The 23561-nt window shown below is 45.6% G+C and overlaps 1 protein-coding gene across 1 annotated transcript; it reads left to right on the top strand.

Annotated features, from left to right (window-relative positions):
• Positions 1 to 44: 44 nt before the first annotated feature.
• On the top strand, positions 45 to 19391 carry Dad1 (defender against cell death 1). The gene is made up of 3 exons (XM_038310548.1): positions 45 to 339; positions 11161 to 11334; positions 19164 to 19391. The coding sequence occupies exons 1-2, from the start codon at positions 129 to 131 to the stop codon at positions 11289 to 11291; spliced, it is 342 nt and encodes a 113-aa protein (XP_038166476.1). The 5' UTR covers positions 45 to 128; the 3' UTR covers positions 11292 to 11334; positions 19164 to 19391.
• The last annotated feature ends 4170 nt before the right edge of the window (positions 19392 to 23561 follow it).

Genomic DNA, 23561 nt, shown 5'->3' on the forward strand with positions numbered 1-23561 from the left:
GCGCATTAACTGTGACGCGCCCAGGCCGACCTATACGCCTGCGTGGGCGTGGCTAGGGCCCGCCAGCGCGCACGCGCGAGCTGCATCCCGCTGTGGTCGTCTGGTGGCCGAAGTGTCCTGCGTTCGTCATGTCGGCGTCGGTGGTGTCCGTCATTTCGCGGTTCTTGGAGGAGTACTTGAGCTCCACTCCGCAGCGGCTGAAGTTGCTGGACGCCTATCTCCTTTATATACTGCTGACCGGGGCGCTGCAGTTCGGCTACTGTCTCCTCGTGGGCACCTTCCCCTTCAACTCTTTCCTCTCCGGCTTTATCTCTTGTGTGGGCAGCTTCATCCTAGCGGGTAATGATTCTGTGTGCTGGTAGGAGTGTTCCACTTTGGCGCGCAGCGCCGTCCTCACAGTGCCCTTTGGTAGTTTATAGATGGCCGTCGCCTGTGAAGTCACGCATGCTTTTCTTGGGATTCAGGAAACAGGCTCAGAAATGCTGTTACGTTTCTAATGCCAAACAGCTACCTAGGAGCTGGAACTGAAGATGTAAAGAAACTTTTTTCCTGGTGATCCACCGCAATACTTCTCTAAGGAAACATCCTACTCCAACTTTGATGTAACTTTAATACAAGTTTAAAGTTGGTAGATCCTTTAATGAAAAAAACCAACCCTGAGCCCTTTCTGTCACCTTGGCCTAATTCCCACTCCGTCCAGGGGAAGGCAGGTATAGGGATGTAAATATTGGTGATTGCTTGTGACTCTGTCTAGTGGGTGCTGGCTTTTTAGTTGCTCCCACTTATTCTTGTGGTTGATGTTCCCCTGTGTTTCTCATCTCGGAGCTCAATTTTTTATTCATACGATTGTGTATTAGCTTTTCTTTCTGGTCTTCTGCATTTGGTAATCTTGTAGACTTCCAGATTTAATGAGGATTGGCTCCACGAATTTCATCTGAAGTCTGACCTTACTTGCTCCATGGAATCGAGTGAATCCTGGGAATAGGTTTGGCTCAAGAATGTTGTAGTGGATGATGGTCAGCAGTGTTTTGGGTTTTTTTTTTTTTTTTTTTTTTCTGTTGCTTCATACCCCACCCTCACCCCCCAATGAATTAGACCTGGTTAGGCACAGACAAAAATATAGCATTGGATTTCTCTGGACATTTGATTTACAGATCTCACATTACATGTACAGATTCACACTGCCAGCTCAGGCGCACTGGGGATAATTCTGCTTTTCAGAACTGTAGGCCTCCGGGCATCATGACTTGTGTCCCAGTCAGAGCTAGAGCGGCAAAGTTAGCTTATTCAGTAGTCACAGTCTTTGGATTTTGGTCCAGTTTCTTGGGATATGTTGGTACCATCAGCCAGACCTGACACACCTCTTTACTGTACCCAGTACTGTTCACGATGATATTAACCAACCAGGAGAAAGAGCTTTGCTGAGTACCTCTGATTTTTTTTATTTTTATTTTTGTCTCTGGTTATGGAAGTACAGAAACAGGGCGGGGCTGGAAGCTGATTTTAAATAAGCCTTCTGTTGAAACTACCCTGTCTTCAAGAGCCTCTGGGTAATGCTGGCTTCCCAGGACCATGTAGAAAAGAATGATATGCTGAAAAGTTATGTTTGCATGATAAAGTCAAAGAGTTTGGCTTTTTCGTTTTCTTTTTTGCAGATGGCTTTTGCTTATGCCAAGTGCTTTTTAAAAAAAATTCAAAAATATTCTTTATGGGTCTCTGTGTATATATAATGTATGGTGAAGTGTCAGTACATGACTGTATGCATACATGCATATATGGAGGTCAAAGAGCAGCAGCATTCATTGGCTAGACTGGACTGGCTGGTTGGCCAGAGAGCCTGAGGGGTGTCTTCCTGTTGCGTGGTGAATTGTCTGTCCCTCCTCCTGTTCTGTCCAGATCTACAGTTACAGATGTGAATGCCACCATACCAGGTTTTACATGGATGCTGGGCATTTGAACCATTAGGTCCTTATGCTTTGAGGCAGACACTTTACCAACTGGAGATAGCTCTTCAGCTCCCAGGCCTGTTTTTTGGTGCCTGATAAGGCTAAAATTGTCAGGTTCCAGTGGGAGCTTTATGGCTTGTTATTGAATAGATTGCTTAGCGAAAGAACACTGTTAGTAGTGAGATTGGTGTCAGTAGCGAGTAGATTTCCAAATCTTTTAGGTAACAGGCAATAGAATGAGAGAAATAAAAGTGGGCTCAAGGAAAAAAGAAGAATTTCTGATCATTGTTGCTGCGGAAAGTTATCATTTGCATCCCCCACACCCTGTGAACTCAGGAACATTTTGCCCCTGAGCTAAATCCTCAAATCCATCTGTCCGTCCATCCATCCATCCATCCATCTTTTTCTGGACAGGGTTTCAGTGTGTAGCTCTGGCTGAGTAGAATTGCTGGTCAGGCTGACCTTGAGCTCACAGAGATCCACGTCCCTTTACTTACTGAAATGTAAGGATGTGTGCCGGGAGCCTGGCCGCCATGTTTCTTTTGGTAGCATTGAGTTTACAAAACCCAACCTCTTTTGCTAGCCCAGACCATTGTCTGGTAACTTGTTTTAAGGAAAATTTTGAAATTTGGATGTTTAGCCTTTGTTCCTATTGTTGAGACAGGAAACCTTACACCTGCTGAAGTTTTGTTTTGATTTTCCCCGTGTTTTTTGTTGGAAGACAATGGAACGGGCAGTTTGACTGGTGAAGGGGGGTTGTAGGAAATCACGTTGGAGGATTTTAAAGGACCAAGTGGTGCTGAATGCTTTGGGTATGAGACCTATTACTGTAGGAGATCATCTGAGAATTAAGCACGAGAACATGGGCTGGTGAGATATCTCGGTGGGTGAAGGTGCTTGTCACCAAGCCTGAAACCAGAGTCTGACCCATGGGACCTGCATGATGGAGGGAGAGAACTGACCTCTGCAAGTCGTCCTCGCACCTCCACGTGTATCCACTACACTGAGTGAATCGTGAATGGACGTACAGACCAGCCGTCCACAGCAGTTCTTTTTTGGAAGTAAAGGACAGACTTGTAAGTTGTCTCATGACTTGGAGGAGGATGCTCTTTTGCTTTGTCTCTTCATCCGTGCGTGTGTGCATTTGCTCTTGGAAATTGGTCAGTATGTTTTAAATCAGTTTAGAATGCTGCCGTCAAGCTTTTAAAAGTCTGATGAGACATGGTGGTGTCTTCTGTCTCCTCATGGCTGGGCGACTTACTCAGGTTCTCAGGAAGGGGGTGGAGGTTACTAGCCACTAGGATGAGCTTGTTCAGCAGTATAGTGTAGTAGGTTTTTAAAGGACCTTGAGGGAGTAATTTTCCTTTCCTGTTTCATTCTCGCAGCAGACTGTTTATCTTTTGGTTAGCTCTCCCTCGAGGAGGAACATCTGTCGCTTCTGAGTTAACATTCCAGTGTTGGCAGCTTTCCTAGTTTCCTTTTTTTACCTAACTGAAATCTGCTCATTTCAAGTACTGGTAAGTGGGAAGTAGTTAAGTCTGTCCTTAAAATGAGTACGGCTAAAAATAAGTCTTACTAGGCAAGTACTCCATCACTGAGCTTCATCCCTAGCCGGTGAAATTATTGTTCTATGTCACTTTGCAACTTCACTCCTTTGGTTCTCAGGTTCATGGTTTTGCCTTTTGAGAAAAAGAGTTCGTACGATAGCTTAGTGGGTTAGTGTGCTTGCAGAGCAAGCATGAAGATCTGAGTTCAGATTCCCAGCACCGAGTCAAAAGCCAGGCATTGCTACATATGCCTGTAACCCTAGGGCCGGGGGCAGGACAGAATCAAGTGGATTGCTGTCTTGTTGACTGCCAGCTCAGGTTCAGTGAGAGTCCCTGTCTCAAAGGGTGAGAGAGAAAGAGCAGGACACTCAGTGGCCTCTGGCCTTTGAAAGTATACACACACAGGCATGTGCATCTACACACTTGTACATATACTACGCACCACACCACATCCATACACTTAATATGCACACGCACGCACACACACAAACAATAAGTTTAAGACATTTAATAAACAAAGTTTTAGTACTCCCAGTTAAGAAATCCCAAAGGAATTTGAATTTGAGAAACAAGGAGACTAATCCAGAGTATTTTCTGTCTTAAGGGAGTCATTGGCTTATGTGGACTGGAGCCTGGCTACTTGAGGGAGTGTCTGTTAGATTTGTGGACCCCTCTTAGCTGCTGTCCAGGAGATGGGAAATTTCCCAGCGTCATGCCTGATTGTCCTGTTTCTAAATGTCCTATCCATTACTACTTTTTATTCTTGGTACCTCAGGCTGCATCCTGACTGCGCAGCCTCTGGTATCTCATTTAGCTTGATCTGACTTGCCAGCCTGATTGTGTTGCATAACCACATTTGTCTGTGGTTCCCAAAGTCGAGTTTTTGGTTTGTTTGTTTGTTTTTCGTGACACATAAGCTCTTCTGGGAGCCGGCCTCCTTGATTCCTTCCTCTTCATCTCAGCCTAGCCCTTCATGCTCCAGTATCAGGAAGTTACTTACCGTCCCATGAGCTCTGATGTCAGGCTCTTGTGCCTTCATTTGGCTCTCTTTCCCTCTCAGTTTGATGCTTCTCCCCGTGGAGAACCTTTGCTGACCCTCCCAGCTGACCCAGGGCTCTGTGTCCTTGCTTCACTCTGTGTTGGGAATGTGGAGTTAAGGAAGAAGAGAGATGGGACTTTTCCATCAGGCTGCATGTGTTGTGCTTGTCTGCCCTCTGGAAGGCCAGGGCGGGTGCTTCCACACCTGCATCTTTGGTTAGCACTGTGCGTGTTAAACTGTGGCCTGTGTCTTAATTTAAGGAACACGGAGTGCTGTTTGCCAGGCTCTGCTCGGGTGCTGCACATTCACCTGTGGGGAACACAGATGCGGCCCCTGCTCTTCCGGTCTGAAGGGAACTGGCGGCAGTAGATGAAGTGGCGCTGGTGAGGATGGGGGTGGCTGGGTACCCGGCCCGCCCAGTGGTCCTGCAGTGTCCCTAGTGTGTTCACTTTCCTAACATGTGCTTTGTGACCTCTCACACTTTTCTCCGTTCCTTTGGCTGTATTCATGGTTTATTTTAGTTTTCGGTAGCAGAGTGAACGTGGCCAGGAGCCCCTTCATCTCCCATTGAATCTCAGCAGCCCGCCTGCCCCATGCCTGTGCTCTCTGCTTCCCACTGGGGTGTGTCATGTCTCTCTCATGTCAGCAGCCAGCTCCTCCGCTTACTCAGGGGAGCTCGTGTCCTCCTGTTGGCCCGATGACTTCTGAGTTATCTCTTCATTCAGCATCATGGATTTTTCTCTCTATTGGATCATTCTTATCTTTTAAAGATGCTCTAATGTTGTTTAATTTGAAAAAGTTGAACCAGGCATGGTGGTGCATACTTTAATCCTAGTGCTTGGGAGGCTGAGGCAGGAGGATCTCTGTGAGTTTGAGGCCAGCTAAGGCCACGTAGAGAGACCCTGTCTCAAACAAAAGAACAAAACAAAACAAAAATTCCCTTTAACCCCAGCCACGCCTAGCAGCCAACTATTTCTTCTCTGTCATCATAGAACTTCCCGAAAGAATAGTTGCTGTTTCTGCCTTTCCCGCTTACTCCTCAGCGCTGCCTCATGTGCTCTGTTCCCACCACTTCCGACTCTCTTACCATGATGCCACATGGAGAGCATCTCCCTCTCCTTACCTCACTGGTCACCGTTAGCATTTAGCTCAGCTGCCTCCTTCTTTCTGAGTGAAACTCGCTTCCCCCGCACTCTTGTAACTGCCTGGTCCTTGCTCTTTCTCACCTACTGCCTTTCCCTCCCCGTTGTGCTGGGTGTTTCATTTTGCATTTCTTACCATAGGTGAATTTAAGTTCCATCTGTGTGCATACAGTTATCGTGTTATTTATCTTTTCAGTTTGGGCCTGTTCTTTGAGTTGCAAATGAGTAAATCCAGTTCCTGATGTCATTCCTCTTCTTGATGTCTGTCCTGTCTCTCTAGTTTATATTTCCCAAATAGATCCTTCCCTGCCCAGCCACCTGCTTCTTTACTAGCCGCATACAATGTCAGCCTTGAGTAGACTGTTCAGCCAGATTCCCGGGGTCTCTCTTGATCCCATAGTTTCTCTTGACTCCCACATCCCAGCCAGCTTTTGTCGTCTCCAGAATATAGAGTGCCTCTGTCTCTTTCATTTCTGCCCATTTTTATCTTCTTTTTTTTATTTGTTTATTTATTTTATGTATATAGGTGTTCTATCTGTATGTATCACTTTATGCCTGAAGAAGAAGGCATCAGACCCCATTACAGATGGTTATGAGCCACCATGTGGTTGCTGGGAAATGAACCCAGGTCCTTTGGAAGAGCAGCCAATGCTCTTAACCACTGAGCCATCTCTCCAGCCCCCCATTTTTATCTTCTTGACCTTAAGCTCTTCAGTTCCCAGGTCACTCATCTCTAGTCCTACAAGCCATTCTTCACGTTGCCGTTCTAAGCTTTAAAGAATGTGAGTCATTTATGTCACCAGGTGCTGGGACCCTGCGGTGCTGTTACACTGCCCTTTAAGTGCAGACTCTTTCCTGAGACTTGGTCACCGATATCTGATGTCTCTGACTTGTTGTGCCTAAGATGTGTCAAGACTGATTTTACTGTCTTGATTGCTCTGTCCCAGATCTTTACGTGGCTGGCTTCAAACATGGGCTTTAGTAGCATCTTAAAAAGACATTTTCTAGTCGTCTTATCCTGCTCCATTTTCTTTGGTGTGTGCCCTGCCCAGAATGTTCTTGTTTGGTTGCTGACTTGTGACTGGAAACACGTGTGTTTGTCTCCACAGACTAAGTTCCATGGGAGCCAGACTCCTGGCTGGCTGGCTCTGTGCCACATTCCCAGCACTTAGAAGGATGCTTGGTAAATGAGCATGTAGGGGTGGATGGACCAGAACTGCCGGCAGGGCAGCTGCCTCGGGAGAGAGTCCGTTCCCATCTTTGGAAGTGCTGGGGAGACACTGAAGGCCCATTTCTGGAGCAAGCATGTTTTAAGCAAGCATGTTTCTTTACATTTCTTGTGTCCAAAGCAGCTGAGGAATGTGGCATGTTTATGAGTAACACAGGTTCTGGAGGAGTTTGAATTCTCACGGGGCAGCTTATCTGTCCCCGGGCATGGTCAGTATCCTTCAGAAACTTCCCAGGCTATTCTTGGAGGCTCCTCCGCACACCTTTCTCCCACCACTTCTTAGACAGGGTCCTGCTTTGCTTTGCTGTAGTAAACACTATGGGGAGGAAAGGGCTTGTGTGGCTTGCGTGTTACAGCTCATCTTCAAGGGAAGGCAAAACAGGACCGTGGAGGCAGGACTGAAGCAAGGATTGCAGAGGAATGCTGCTTGCTCTCCCTGGCTTGCTCAGCTGGTTTCCTTACAACCCAGGACCATCTGCCTGGGAGAGAGAGGGGTAGTATTGCCCGCAATGGGCTGGGTCCTCCCATATTAACCATCAGCTAAGAAAATGCTAGAAAGATGGCTCAGCAGTTAAGAGCACTGATTGTTTTCCAGAGGGCCCAGGTTCAATTCCTGGCATCCACATGGCTACTCACAACTGTCTGTAACTCAGCTTCTAGTGGGTCTGACACGCTCTTCTGGCTTCTAGGGTCACCAGGCACACAAGTGTTGCACAGACAAGCATGTAGACAAAACACCTGATAAATAAAGTAAAATGAAATTTTTTTAAAGGAAAGAAAATGCCCCAAAGACCTGCCCATAGGCTATTCTGGCGGAGGCAATTCCCCAGTTGAGGTTTTCCTCTCTCAGCTGACTCTAGCTTATGTCATGTTGACAAAAAACAAAACAAAACTCAGCTGACGTAGGCATTTTATGCATCAAATAGGGTGTTGGGAGGGCTGGAGAGATGGCTCAGCAGTTATGAGCACTGGCTGCTCCTCCAGAGGACCCAGGTTCCATTCCTAGTACCTACATGGTGGCTCACAACCATTCATGTGACTCCAGTTCTGGGGAATCTAATGCTGTCTACTAACCTTGGAACCAGGCAGACACGTGATGCGTGTATACATGCATAGGCAAGACACCCATACACATAGAATAAACGTTTTTTCAAAAATGGGATATTGGTCCTGATGACCTCTGAGGCACATTGGATGCTTGTGGGGTTGATTTGTGCACTGTTACTGAACTGGAGTCATGGTCATTTTAGGGTTAGCTCAGCCCATGGTTGTATCCACCTTCACAGAGCTTTCCTATTGTTCCCTTATAGTCACTCCAAATCGACCTCATTTTCTATCCCAATGCTGTTAGTAGTTCTGTGTCTTTATCTCCGGAGTTTTCATCAAATGCTACCAAGTGATAGACTATTTATATGTAAAATAAAGGTATGAACATAACAATTATATAAAAAGCTAAGGTTTTAGAAAGAGCAATATGGGGCCTGAGGCAGAGCAGTTGCTGCAGGAGCATGGGGGCTTGAGTTAGGGTCCCCAGCACTCGCAGGAAAAGCTGGGCCCGCCGCACCTGTCTGGAGCCCAAGCTGGGGGAAGAGGAAAAGACAGGCAGACCCTTGAAGTTCATTGGCCAACAAGCCCTGCTGAATCCATGAGCTGCAGGTTCAGGGAAAAATCCTGCCAAAAAGTAAAGTGGGTGGACTGGGGGGGATGGCTCAGTGGTTAAGGTCAGTCCCTGCTCTTCCAGAGGATCTGAGTTTGGCCCTCAGGACCCACACCCAAGGCTCACAGCTGCCTGTAACTACAGCTCCAGGGAATCCGGTGCTCTCTTCTGGCTTCCAGGAGCATCTGGACACACGGGGCACACAGAGACAGCGTGCAGAGAAACACACACACACACACACACTCACACACCCTAAAAGTACATCTTTGAAAAACAATTAGGTGGGTATGAATGAGGAAGACTCCTGAATTCAACCTCTGGTCTCCACACATGTATGTGGGCACCTACCCATATGCACATGCACACATGAACATGTACATACAATATATACAACACCATAGACACATGCAGAAAGGGACCTGGAATGAGTGAGTGCTTTTGGCTTTTCACTCAGTGAAAGTGGATAGATAGCTTTGTTGTCAGTGTATGGAGAATTTACCTCATTCTGAATAATTGCATAGGATTTCATCTTAGGTCTGTAGTATAATTATTCCCTTTGATAACATTTGGACCATTTCCTTTTTTCTTTTTTCTTTCACATTTACAAACATACTATGTTTTGTTAGACACATTCCTTAGTCAAAAGATAGAGACATTTTAAATATTAAATAACATTACAGTTGCTTCCCCAGAAGGTGGTCTAGCCTGACCCTTCACAGCAAGGTTTTAAGTGGGTCCCTTACTCCAGCCAGTGTCCTTCGCAGAGACCAGTGCTGTCTGTCTGTGCCTGGGGGGGGGGGGGGGCGGGGGGGGGGAAACCGTTGCTATGGTGATGAACTCCTCTCCTTTGGGTGGACTTTTCTTTGTTAAAGATGAAGTGGATGCTAGCCTGAAGCAGGTGTGATTTTTTTTTTTTTATTGCATCAGTAAAGGTGTTTGAATAGAGAATACCCCTGAAGCTTCTTTTCATGTCTGGGTGACCGGCCACTGCCTTTTTAGAGACTTCAGGGACACAGAAATGTGGCAGGAGAGATCAGTCAGGAGTCCTGTGTTGGGTCTTCTGCCATCTTTTGAAATGGATAGGTGGCCGCTAGAACTTTAGCAAAGATAATTATCTACGGCATGAGGTCTGCAAGAGCAGATGAGCAGCTGTATTTACAGTCTCTGCCGTGTATTATGCACGCATCTTGTAGAGAGTGTTTAGTGCTTCATGGGGTTGTCATTCAACTTTTGTTACTGCTGTATGTAATGTATAGCCACACGTAGGTACAATTAGACACCTTTATCAGCTAGATTAAGAGAGTTCTTAGGGTTAGAGAGATATCTGTGGATAAGCTTAGTTTTGGCATAACCGACATATCATTTTCCCCCTTTATTTTTCCTTTAGTAAATGATAGTTAAGATTGTGAAAGTGAGCCAGGCAGTGGTGGTGCACACCGTTAATCCCAGCACTCGGGAGGCAGAGGCAGAGGCAGATGGATCTAGGCCAGCCTGGTCTACAGAGCGAGTTTCAGGATGACCAAGGCTACACACACAAAAAAAATCCTGTCTAGGAAAACTAAAACCAATCAACCAAAAAACAGCAAAACATTGTAAAAGTTTATAATTTAATGCATTTCCTATTTAGTTTTTGCAGTTTTATTTATTGTATGTGTGCATGCATGCTGCAAGGCTTGTTGGCAAATGCCCTCACCAGTAAGCTGTCTCACACCCTATTTTTAGTTGTCTTATGTAGCTCAGGTTTACCTTGAACTTGCTGTGGCGAAGGGTGACATTGCATGGATCCCTCCTCCATCTGCCTGGGAAGTGCTGGGGTTATGGGCGTGCCACATCATTGCCTGGCTTGGGATTGGTTTTTAGGTTCTCTGATTTAACTACCCCAGATGAAGACAGAGAAGGCTGTTGTGCCATACAGGGTCCTCTCTATCCACGAAAGATGAAAATCACTATCTTGACTTATTTTGCCTAGTTTATTTTGCGTTTTTAAGACAGGATCTTTTTAAAATTGTTTTTATTGAGCTATATATTTTTCTCTGCTCCCCTCCCTTCTTCCCCCCTCCTCTTCTACTCTTTCCCATGATACCCATGCTCCCTATTTACTCAGGAGATCTTGTCTCTTTCTACTTCCCATATAGATTAGCTCTATATATGTCTCTCTTAGGGTCCTCTTCATTAAGACAGGATCTTAACTCTCGCCCAGACTGGTCTCAGACTTTTGGCAGTCCCCCCCCCCCCAGCCCTCCCACCAAGTTCTGGGATTACTGGTATGTGGTTCTGTGTATATGGAATCACCTAGCATGAACTCTTTATGTCTGGATTGAAATTCATCTAGCTAGCTTGTATCTAGCAGAAGTCCCTTTCCTTGCCATATCGTATTGTACTGCTTTGTTCACATGTACTAATTGCCCTCTGTGCTGTGAATAGGTGTGAACTGTTTCTAGCTTGTGCACATCATAGGTGTCATTCCTGTGCATGCATCGTGGGTGTGTGCATTCACTTTGGTAGAGGAGAATTGTCATCTTGGGATGTGTTTGTATATTGATTAGAAATGATTTGTTTTATACTTCTAGATAATGACTTTGTGTTTTGTTTCTTACTCAGTTTGCTTGAGAATACAGATCAACCCGCAGAACAAGGCGGATTTCCAAGGCATCTCTCCAGAACGGGCCTTTGCTGACTTCCTCTTTGCCAGCACTATCCTGCACCTTGTCGTCATGAACTTCGTTGGCTGAAGTGCTCCTGGGTCCTTAGTTGTGGAGCTGGAGTCGGCAGAACGTAAGTGATGATCACAGCTTTGTCCTGTGGGTTGGTTTTAGCAGGTGGATTAGGGGGGCTGGCTCTCTCCTCGTTGGAAGAGTTCCATGGTGCTGTGAGAGGGTTGCAGATTTCCTGGAGGTTCGGGGTGTGTTGTTGGCATGATACCAGCCTGCTGTTCTCGGCAGCACGTCTTCGTGTCCTGCAGACAGGTACAGAGTGCGGTGTGCTCAGTGCAGTGTATTTTACTAGTGACTTAAAGAAATACACTCAAGATTTAAAACTTTCCCTTTATTTTTGTTGTTCTAGACAGGCTTTCTCTACATAGCCCAGGCGGATCTCAAGCTTGTCAGCTTCCTGCCTCAGCCCCCTTCCTGCTGGGATTACTGGTGTGCGCCAAAGATTTTTAAAGAATGATAAATTGCAGGCTTTGCTTTTACATGTGTTCTTGAAGTTTTTCCAATTTTGATTGTCATTGATGTTAGGTGTGGCCGTTGTTACCTGATAGGCATTCAGAGTAGTATGAACGAATGACAGTTGGTACTTAGTAACATGTGTCCCAAATTTAAACAATAAACTTGGATTAACTTGGGAGGAGATTTGGAACCAGACTGATCATTTGCTACATCCCTTGTTGGGCACTGAAGACATTCCTGTCCCCTAAACAAACTTTACAGACTCTGGTAGAGAAACAAAAGTGGGCCTAGATCCCGTGACAGAACTGAAAACCTCTCTGCCCCTACCCTCCCAGAGTGGATGACGTCTTCTCCACCCTCTCTCTTGCATTAGTTACTTTCCCATCGCTGTGAAAGGACATCATGCAGAGGCAATTGTAGAAGTAAGTGGTATTCACGCTTGCAGAGGATCAGAGTACATGATTGTAGTGGTGGGGATCGTGGCAGCAGGCAGACATGGCACTGGGGCAATAGCTGGGCACTTATATCTTGAGCCTCAAGCATGAAGCAGAGAACTAAATGGGAATGGTATGGGCTTTTGAACCTCAGAACGCACCCACAGTGGCACACCTCCTCCAAGAAGGCCACACCTCCTAGTCCTTCTCAAACAGTTCCACCTACTGGGTGGAAGCATTCAAACATAGGGGCCTGTAGTCATTCTCATTCAGACTGCCATGCTTCTGCAGCAGTCTGCAAGCAGTGATAAGTACTTGGATGTTTTTCCTTACACATCAATATATGAGAAAATGGGCCCAGAGCAGTCCAGTAGCTTCTCCACTGCAGTTACGTGGTTCTAGAGTGGCTTCTGTCTATTGATGCTTTGCCTGGTGCTCGTGCAGCTCACCAAGAATGTCTGTGCTCTTTTTGTCTTTGCACCGTAAAGTTTAGTATCATTGTTTCTAGGTAGGAGAAGAGAATCTTAGAAAATAATACCTTTTAGGGGAAGGTATCTCAGGACCAACCTCTACCCACTACACAGAAGCCTGTGTTTTTGTACTAAAATGATGGGAATTCTGAGACAAGAATCACCAGAGTGGCACATTGCAGAGTGTGTGTGCAGTGCTCGACAGGGCCTACATTTCGTTTTCTAGCAGGAACTAGTCACTCACTGGAAATGGCACATAAATCCATGTTAAAACAATTCTGTTTCTTCAGGTAAAACTTTAATTTTAAGTAGTGGTAACTTTTGGGATGCTTTAGTCACTGAAACGTTGAGAACTACTTCATCCTACCATCCTCAGACAGCTTCAGTTCTTGAAGACCTGATCTGCTCCCATCCCTCCCTCATCTCTAGTTGGTGCCTATTAAGGAATACGGAGGAAAGGAAAATGCCTTTAAAAGTGAACAGCTGAGACCTTAAAAAGTGTAAACAAAAAAGAACAAAACTGGGTGTCGTAGTTAGGGTTTCTATTGCTGTGAAGAAACACCATGACCACAGTAAATCTTATAAAGAAAACATATAATTCGGGCTGGCTTATAGTTTCAGAGGTTTAGTCCATTATCATCATGGCAGGAAGCATGGCATTGTGCAGGCAGATGTGGTGCTGGAGAAAGAGCTGAGAGTTCTACATCTGGATCTACAGGCCGCAAGAGGTGACAGCCACTAGGCCTGGCTTGAGCTTCTGAGACTTCAAAGACTTTTCTCTGCCCTCCCCCCCACCGCAGTGACACACTTTCTACAATGCCACTCCAATAAGGCCACACCTAATAGTGCCACTTTCTTTCACACCACCACACTGGGACTGTATTTCATTTGGTAGAGTGCCCTTGGTTCAATAGCAGCATTGCACAAACCAGACATAGTAGTTAGTACCAGGAGGCTAAGGCAGGAGGAGTTCAAGTTCATCCTCAGCTGCATATCGAGTTGGAGGTCAGCTTGAGCTGTCTTAAGTAAGGTAAAGACCCATATAAATTCATAGTTAAAACGTAGCCTGATTGCAGTGTTCCCAGAGAGCGGAACGGAGTGCTGGGGGAGACTGGGGAAAGTGACTGTGCCTGGGAGAAGCAGCGGTGAGTGGATCCCAGCTCTCACCAGTTTCCAGTTAACGGTTTCCGTTGGGTACCTTGAGTGTCGCTAGGAAATGGAGCCTCCGGTGTTGCCACCTTGGGTTTATGAATTCTAGGTGTAACTCTTGGGCCTTCTGTGGAGGTGTTGCAACAGCTGTGCCTTCTGATTGCTTCACTAGATTTGCTGAGGTGTTTTCTGGATGAGTTACAGTATGTATTTAGGAAGGAACAGAACACATTTCAAGGGTGTTCTCAAGGTTCAGAAAGATAGCAGATCATGGAAAATTATTTCCTGGCACTGCCATGGTTGGAGGAGGACTTGGCTCCCAAGAACTCAGTATTTCAAAATTATGACAGAACAGACGAAAAAGCAGGCTCAGCAGAAACCATGTAGTGCAGATGATATTAACAGCTCAGGGCCGCCTGCTCAGCTGGGAAGGATGGGCTCAGAGCATGCAGACTCTTCCAATCTCAGGTCGCAGTGTTCAGTCTCTGTAGGGAAGAGGCTCCTAGGAAAGTGGGATGATCTCTCCAGGGTCCGCCTAGCACACTTTCCTGAGATCTTTCACGTCACATACACTACCCTGTCCCACACATTTATTGGTCCCATCTATATGGCTTTAATTTAGCTGTATACTCATGGTGCCAACTATAGTTTCCAAGTGGTGTCTCAGTCTTTACACTAACTCAGAAGGTAGAATACCAAAGTAAAACAAAAGCAAAATCACTCAATGCTCTGAGAAAACATTTATGAGACACTACAGGAGTTGACTTCCTTATTCCTGTGAAATGAAATATGGGGCTATAGGGCAGCACATTTTTGAGCTAGATTCTCATGTTGCTGCCTAGCATTTTTTCTTTTTTCTCTTTCTTTTTTCTTTTTATTTTTTAATTTATTTTTATTTATTTTTATTTTTTTATTTTTTTTTGAGACAGGGTTTCTCTGTGTAGCCCTGGCTGTCCTGGAACTTGCTCTGTAGCCCAGGCTAGCCTCAAACTCAGAGATCTACCTGCCTCTGTCCCCGAGTGCTGGGATTAAAGGTGTCACCACCATCATCCAGCTGCTGCCTACCATTCTTTTTTCAATTGAGAATGCACGTTTAGAAAAATCTATAATGTAACAGATTTTTAATGAATTTGAAGGTGACATTTAAAACATTCCGGAAAAGGCCGATCAAAAGAAGATGTCATTGGTCTGTGAAAGCCAGTGCGGTTTAGCAGAGCCGAGGAGGAACAGGAGTTCCCACTGATGTTTTGAGTGCAATCTCATTTATTTTCAGATAGCCTCAGGAAGATGAGTTTGCCGTTCCCATTTGTAGGCCAGGTACTGAGCGATCCAGAGAGCCTTGTGAGAGCTTTTGTTTGTTTGGGCTTTAGACAGGGTCCCTTGTAGCCCAAGGTCACTTCAAACACATACACACTGGAAGATGACCTGGGCTGCTGATTCTCTGTCCTCTGCCTCCCCATGCTGGGACCACAAGTATAGGCATCTCCTAGACCAATTTCAGATTCCTTTCTTAATTTTTAAAGTAGTAATTTTTTTATTTTTAATTATGTATATGTGTATACATCTATGTGGGTTTGTCATGTTAGTATCTACCCCTGCCCAGTTACCCACCCCAGTCCATTTAGTGCTGCCTATACACCAGCTGCTCTGGTGGGCACCAGCTCCCATGCTGGGCACCAGCTCCCTTGGTATAATGGTTAAAGCTCTGAACTCTGAATCCAGCGATCCAAGTTTGTATATTGGTGGAACCTATTCCTTGAGGAAGAGACCTGGTCAGTCATCTTCATCAACTTAGACCATGAAACCCAATGTAAACGGGCTGCCCATGCATGCTGCAGCATTGCCAGGGCATGTTCCCTTCCCTTCACACACCCGTGGAGTGGGACCACGTGTTGCAGCTACCTACCAGCCTAGATGTCACCCTCTAAGCTCTGCTGCCACCTAGTGGATGTTCATTTCCTTCGCTGAGATGCTGAGAGTGTGTTACAGAGTTATATTTTGGTGGAACAGCAAAAGCTAGTTCCTTCCCAGTCACAGGAGGGCAGCAGAGGCTCAGGTGAGCTGAAATGTTGACTGGCGGTTGCTTTGCATGCTGGCCAGCAGTGGGCAGTGCTGAGCTAGGAATCCTTAGCACCATCCAGGGTTGCCTTCCTGGGGTCTCCCTTTCTTGTCAGTTGCCTTTATTCCAGATCCTTTATTGCCTCCAACAATGAACTGTCGTGGGCAACAAATCTTTAATTTTTTAGTTGATGAGTGGGTCCTGTAACCTTTTCTGAGCTCCTTAGCCCTAGATGAATTCTTTACGGTTAGTCCTAATAGTTAAAAGCATTAATTGACTTTGAATTGGTGGCTGAAGTCTTCTGTCTTTTAGGTAGAGAGAGAAACAGACGTAGTCTGATGTGGTCGTGGGCATGCTGTGTGCAGCCATGACACATGGTTGGAGGACAGAGGACCACGAGGAGTTGTGCCCCTCCTCCCGCCACCTGGGCCCTGGGGCTGGAACTCAGGTTGTTGGACTCAGCAGGTGTCATTGCCCACGGATTCTTCTCACTTATATTTATTTTCAGTTTTGTGTGAGACATCTTGCTCTGTGGCCAAGGCTACCCTTGAACTCATGATCCACTCCTTGGCCTCCTGAGTGTGGGCCACAGGAGGTCACTGTTGTACCTGGCTCAGGGGATCAGTGCCAGGAATTCTGTTCCTGTCCTCATCCCCTGGGGACCTGAAGTTGTCACCCTGGTGTCTGGGCTCTCAGGTCCACACCTCTCACATCCCGTGTTTGTCACATTGCTTTAAAAGTGTCCACTCTTGTTCCTCCTGCACTGCACACCCAGGTTCCTGAGGGTGGGGACATTTTTATTCATTTATTTTTAAAGAATGTGCACTGGTGTGAAGGTGGATTTACAGACAGTCGTGAGCTGCTGTATCGGTGCTTGGGATTGAACCCAGGTCCTTTGAAAGTCAGTGCTGTCTCTCCAGCTGAGCCATCTCTCCAGCCCTGAGGGTGGGGCCCTTAAGGGTGGTGACAGGCCTCGGTTTTCCTGCCTGTACAGTGGGGGGGGGGCTTGGCCCTCACCACAGTTTCTTTTTACTAATGTTGTTTATTGTTTATGATGGTCACTGTTTTGTGGACTCCATTTGGGCTTTGCTCCCTCCCGCCCCCCCCCTCTCCTGTTGTTGCTTTTTATTCATATTCCCACTGTCTGGTCATTGAAGGTGGAATTTTAAAGTGGGATTGTTCACAATAAAATAATAAAATGTGAGGTGTTATAGAACCGACCGTCTATAAAATATTTTGTTGCTACCACACCCCCACATTTTTAGGCTTCATGTCTCTTCCATATGCACCTTTACATCAGTGTGTAGTTTTCTTGTGTGCCCTGTGGTGGGGGAGACAGAGCCTCGCACCTGTGTTATACCACGAGGAAACAGCCTTGGCCAAATTTCAGTTGACTTTAATCCTTGGTATTAAGTGAATTAGTGGGCACTTAAGAGTGGACCCCTGGAGCCTAAATGCAGGTGTCGTGCTCTAGTTTCAAGAACTTTTGAGTGATGATTTTAGATTTACACATATACATAATTATATATATATATATATACTATAATATATATTATATAGTACATATGTGATATGTATTATAAATATAATACATACTGTATATAATGTATATTTCCTATTATGCTTGTTAAAATACTAAAGTTGCTTTCTTTATTGAATGGAAAAAACTGAAGAGAAGTTCATAAGAAGAGATGGACATGGAAACTTAGGTGGTTCTGCAGAGTCAGGCATCTTTACTGTGGTATGGGAGAGCTGTATGGGAACGCAGACTGGGAGACTTGACTCCGTGTACTGGCACCTTGTTCTGGGTCTGCACCACCCACATCAGTAACCACTAGTCATGTGATCCATGTTGGTTGGTGGATATCTGAAAAGTGACCCACTAACCAAGGAAATAAATTTTAATTTATTCCATTTACTTTTTATTTTTTTAGACAGGCTGTTCTGAATCCTTGGCTATCCTGGAACTCAATATATTGCTAAGGAAGGTCTTGAACTCCTGATCCTCCTGCCTCCACCCCCATCTTCTGGGATTACAGACATGTGCCACCATGCCTGATTTTATGGATGCTAAGCATCAAACCCAGGGTGTCATGTGTGCTCCATAAGTACTCTGCCTACTGAATTCCATCCTCGGCCCAACCATAACTTCACCTAATTTTACTAAATCTGTGTAGATGCTGGCTACTAGGTTGGACAGCACAGCTCTGGATAAAATGTCCAAGCTATCAAGTTCTAGTTCTGTCGTTTCTAAGATGAAAGGGTTAGCCTGGTTGGTGTCTGGAGTGCCCTTGGTTTTCAGACGTTATGATGGGGCCTTGTAACATGAGCGTGATCCAGACTGACCTGCTCTTGGGAGTTCTGCACAGTGGTCTGATTTATATCAGCCTCGGTTTCAGTTTTAATTGGGTGATCAGAATCCAGGAAAGATGGATTTGATGGTGGCAGTTCAGGTGTCTGAGTAGAGGGCTTGCTGTGGAAGAGCACGTCCCAGGAGGGAGCTCTGCCCAGCACTAATTTCACCTGAGTAGACAGTAGTCTTCAGTGTCCCCAGGGTCTCCCGCTACCTTTCTCAGTAGGTGTCTTCCGTTTGGTGTGACTCACGATCAGGGAGGAGTGTCTGAGGCAGTTTGTGATCGCTTAACAGTTGAGAGCGCTCTTCTGAGTTGTCCATGGGGCCCAGTTGTGCTGAGCTAACATTTCAGAAATCCTGAAATGTTTGAATACCCACCAAGTACATCTTCGCTGCAAAAGGGGGGAATTGATCTTTGGGAAGTGAGTTTTCTGAAAACTACTGCCAAAGATGCTTTTTTTCCTGAGCCCCTTTCCTTTCATGAGGGCTGGCCTTGGAGTCTCAGGCTCAAGTGTTTTAGTATCAGAATGAAGTCCGCCCAGCTCAGGGCAGCAACCCAGCCATGTCTGCAGCCGTTTCCCACCTCACCCAAAGTAACTTTAAGTAAAAATGAGATCACTTCTTCTAAAGACCTTGGCCCTTTGTGAAGTTTTGAGAAGTCTTCCTTCTGTCCTGAGTGTTTTCTCACTGGGCAGGACGGTGGTGCTGACGAGAACTAGGATTGCTGAGTTGGAGAGCTGGAGGCTGCTTTCTTCAGCTCCTCCTGCTGATGGAGGTGTGAGCACTGTCTTTATAGACACTACTCTCACACAGTGCTCGTGACAACAGTTGGCCTCATTTTGGTTATTGTAGTTTGGCTGAAATGCTGTCTTATGCTTAGGAGTGAGTACTGTAGTTGCCTCGCGGGTTGAGAGTTTAGATGGAAGGATTTGGGACGTGACATTTTACCTTTCTGCTTCTGTCTTTCAGGTTCACTCTTTGATGACCCCTGGATAAGAATTCTTGAGATGTCAGCTCATTGAACATTGATTCTTCAGATTTGTGCTTGACGACAACTCTGACTGGGTATGAAATGGGAGTCCAGAGACCTCCCTTTGCTGCCAGTCCGGCTTCACAGTGCACACCTGTTAATGCAAAACCGGCCTTCCCTAAGTGTAACCCTTACTTTCCAAATTAAACAATTTTTCTGCTGCTTCACCATGCCTCCGACTGCCATTTTTTTTCTCACACACGTGTGGAGACTGTTTCCCTTCATCTCCGTGTGCTCACACGCTCTCTTCTCACACTCGTGTAGAGACTGCTTCCCTTCAGCTCTGTGTGCTCACATGCTCTCTTCTCACACTTGTGTGGAGACTGTTTCCCTTCAGCTCCGTGTGCTCACACGCTCTCTTCTCACACTCGTGTGGAGACTGCTTCCCTTCAGCTCCATGTCCTCTCCTAATCTTTCATTGACTGGAGCTGCTCCACCGCCGAGCGCTTTGTCAGAAACTGGGCCGTGTGTGCTTTCTCAGAACATCTCTTTGGACATACTTCTGGAGAAAGGTGAAACGTGTGTCCCTTAGGCAGTGTAAGCCGGGTGCAAAGTGCATGCATATGCTTGTTCAGGGGTGTGAGCATGTGCACACGCACACATGCTCAAGCACACACATGAGAGAGAGGAGAGAGAGAGGTAGAAACTGACGGTGTGACTGTGTGTCTCTGACTTGACGCAAGTGTCACGTGTCTGTGTGACTGTATGGGAGACTGTGTGTCTGTCTGTGGAGTGGGACTGTGGTATGTGCATGTGTGTTGAAATAACCAGGCTAGCTAAGGATAAAACAATCATATTTTATTCATTATAAGGGGAACACTCATGAAACAGGAAACGAGAAATCCAAGCACAGCAAGGTCCCGTGGGAAAGGGTGCAGAGAGAGCAAGCACCTGGAGGTGCACACCTTTTACCCTGGGTCTTCACGAAGCTACACCTTAACTAAGACCCACCTCTTAAAGATGGTTGGCTAACAACGTTCCCCATCATCTCCCCCTTTTGTCTAAACAAAAGCAATTCAAACCCAATACAAAACTATATATAATAGGAACAGATATCAAGTATAAAATTACAAACAACATAAGCACTATTAAGCAAGGAACATATGACAAATGTTTTAATAAACATTCTATTTTAAGGAGTCTAAATCTTGCATTATGGAAATGCTTGGCTAAATCATAAGAGAAAGGAAACTACGACTGTCTAATATGACGGAGACAATTAGCTACCTGAGCAATCACCCAAAGTCTCATTTGCAACATTGAAGCAACCAACTTTGGCTAAGGCCTAGCGTAACTGATAGACCATTTTCAGAGGCAGGGAATTTTTCAGAACGGTCTTACCCTGTCTTGGCAAGATTTGACAGTCTTTATCCTTGTATCCTGCTTATCCATTTCCGGATACCATGTACCTTGTCAGTGGTTGAGGCATGAGTAGTTCCTTGCCCAAACTTGTGCCAGTTGTGCCAAGAAGAAAACAAACTCCAAGTGGAGTGCCTTTGGTGCTCAAAATTCTCTTGGGAATAGATCGATGCTGTCAGCCATTATGTCTCATGTCAACAGAACCCTAAGTTATTTAAATGCCATGTTCTACAGATCCTTGAAGTGGTTGAAGATTACCTATCTAGGCAGAATACAATCTATGTATCTAAAGAATTTAATTAATCTGACTGTATGTGTAACAAACAATTATTGACCTATAATATTTAATACCTATATAAGTTAAAGACTAAGGCTTCATGTCATATTAAATAATCTGTAAACAATTGTGTGCAAATGAGGGCAATGACCTCAAAATGTAAACAATGTATAAGTATCTTGTTCAGAGGTAATAATATGTAATACAATACAAAAATATATCCTAAAGATTGTATCAATATACAAAATGTCCTAAACACGTAGAAACGTGCATGTATATACTATGTGACAGAATAACTTCGCATAGGTGTATAAATACTGTAAACAGAAATAAATATAATTTGAACTTGTATCAATATACAAAAACTATACCAATGTAAATTATCCATAAATAATAGCTCACAAATATTCACTTTATTATACACTATTATCCCCCCTTTTGTTTTTTTAAAAATAAACATAGTTTCCACCCCAGCCCTCTACCTGATTGATACAAGTAACAACCACCCCAAACCGTGTTCCCAACCCTGAGAACAAACTTTTTTGGGAGGGGCTGTCATCCTCTAGAATTGCTTCCTGCTGTCATGGAGGCGATGTTTTCTTTATGGGATCCTGCAAAAGTAAAGTGATGGTTAAGTTTCAAGATTACTGTCTAGTATAGTTGCAAACGATTTCCAAGTAGTTGACTCGGTTTTTTTCCCCAAAGTTCTTATTTGGAGTTCTGGCCAGAATACCATGAGAAGGTGCACCATTTCAGCAGCTGGTACCCCCAAACCGTTCTTACAGTAGCACCGTCAGCATCACGATGTCATCTCAACCAGGTGGAGTTGTTGCTGTGGGGCCCCATCTTTTTCCTGGAAACTTCAAAGGTTACTGCAGGAAAAGGATCTGTAGGAAAGTCTATTGTTCATCGTGGAAAACTTAAACATCATTCATAGAAACATACACTAAAGGAGAGTATGATATAGACAAAATAGACATGGAGAAAGTGGAATTTTTCCTAAAGTCTTCCTTCTGTCCCATACCAGATGGCTCCTGACATGAGACAGAAACTCTGAATGGTCCTTCTAATAACATGCTTAGATTTAGAGGTACAGAGCCATTGTCCAACTTCAAAACAAGCTCGTGTCGCCTTCCAGAGCTCCCCAGTCTCATCACACAGCTGTCTTCAGAGACCCTCGTTCCCATCAAGGACGTGAAGAACTGAAGCTCAGATTTGTACTTCAGATCACGGCCTTAGAGAAAACAGAGAACAGAAGATCTCAGGACAGAGCTTGCTTAGAGCACAGGTCTGGTGGTGAAGTCTGGGCACTGAGTATCAGCCGAGCTCTGCTTCCGTCTGAGGAGCAGGAAGTCTGCCTTATCTGGGAGCAGCCCTGCTGAGTTCCCCTGCGCTGCCGAGGTCTCCCGTGGGCTGTACATAGCACAGCCTGGGGAGCTCAGCTCCATTGCCTGGGCCACACTGGATCAAGTCCCTCTCGGGGGCAGCTCGTCACCTAGATGATTTGAAGGTGTGGCCAGGATGCTCTTCCATGGGCACTCTCCCATTAGCAGTACTGACCTCACTCAGGAGCTATTTGAAAAGGAAACTCGCAGGCCTTACCCAAGCACAGAGGTAAAGCTTGTGTTTTAACAAGGTCCCAGGTGATTGCTGTGCACACAGAAGCTTAGCTGCGCCGGTCGTGAGCGCTGGTCTATCTGCAGTCACTTGGGAGCTTGGCAGAGCTTGAGCCTCCGTTCTTTATCAGCTCTGCTGAAGAAGACAGAGAGGATGGAGGGAGGTGCTGGGCAGGGATAGCGAGCTTTTTAGGATGCCTGGGCTCGATATAATGACAAAACCTGGCAGTGGTTCTGTGGACCATGGCTGAACAGCATGGGGAGAAATTCACTAAGATGACCTGAGAGGCCCAGCGTGTTTCACACTCATGCACGCACAGGTAGCTCTACCAGGAGAGCTGGGGAATGTTTAGTTTAGTTTTGATAAATAGCTATTTCAAAATAAAAGCACTCAGATTTCAAGAAAACAAGTCAGCTGGGAATGAGTAATGACTTTGTCAAGGAAAACATTACGACAGTCTTTACTATGCACGCAGGTTTGCATTTCTCAATGATTTAGCGCCACGTGGGACAGGCACTGAGTTCCCAAGTATCAGATTTGCTTTTGTCTCAGGGGTTGTGATTTTCCCAAAGTATCCTTGGTGGCAGCCACATCTTTGGTGTGTATTTCCCCCAATTACAACAGTATGAAAGTCTGCAGATCACCTTTGGAGTCTTGAGTTCAAATATGAAAATGCACTATAGGTTGCTAATTTGCTGTAGGCCTGCTAGCTTGCTCTGTGGCTCTCAAGTCCACGTGCACAGGAAGATTAGCAGTGGGTTCCCTTTGTTAGGGAAATGCCGCATTCCTCCTTCCCCACAGTTCCTGATTCTGAAGGGTTTGTTTTGCTGACTCAGGTCAAAGTGTGTGCTTGGAGCCCCACTGTAAGGACTGAGGGATGTCCTGCTGGTCCCTGCTGCTTCTAGCTCAGGGCACCTCTCTGGGGTGGTTTTCTTTCACTTCCTGTGCTCTTTCTGTGGGACTGCAAGGCATTTACCACAACCACCACTGTACATTGTCCCTGCTCCATGCAGCGAGAGGAAGCATCGCCCTTTGCGCCTTCTGCCTACACGCTTCCTGTCTCCCTCACATAGAAATGTCTCTC

The sequence above is a fragment of the Arvicola amphibius genome, chromosome 13 (genome assembly GCF_903992535.2).
Source record: "Arvicola amphibius chromosome 13, mArvAmp1.2, whole genome shotgun sequence".
Taxonomy (NCBI): Eukaryota; Metazoa; Chordata; class Mammalia; order Rodentia; family Cricetidae; genus Arvicola; species Arvicola amphibius.

Excerpts from the sequence above, each read along its gene's own strand:
- Dad1 (XM_038310548.1), top strand. The coding sequence starts at position 129 with ATGTCGGCGTCGGTGGTGTCCGTCATTTCGCGGTTCTTGGAGGAGTAC. Across the intron at positions 340-11,160 it reads GGGCAGCTTCATCCTAGCGG|TTTGCTTGAGAATACAGATC; the intron begins GTAATGATTCTG and ends TTTCTTACTCAG.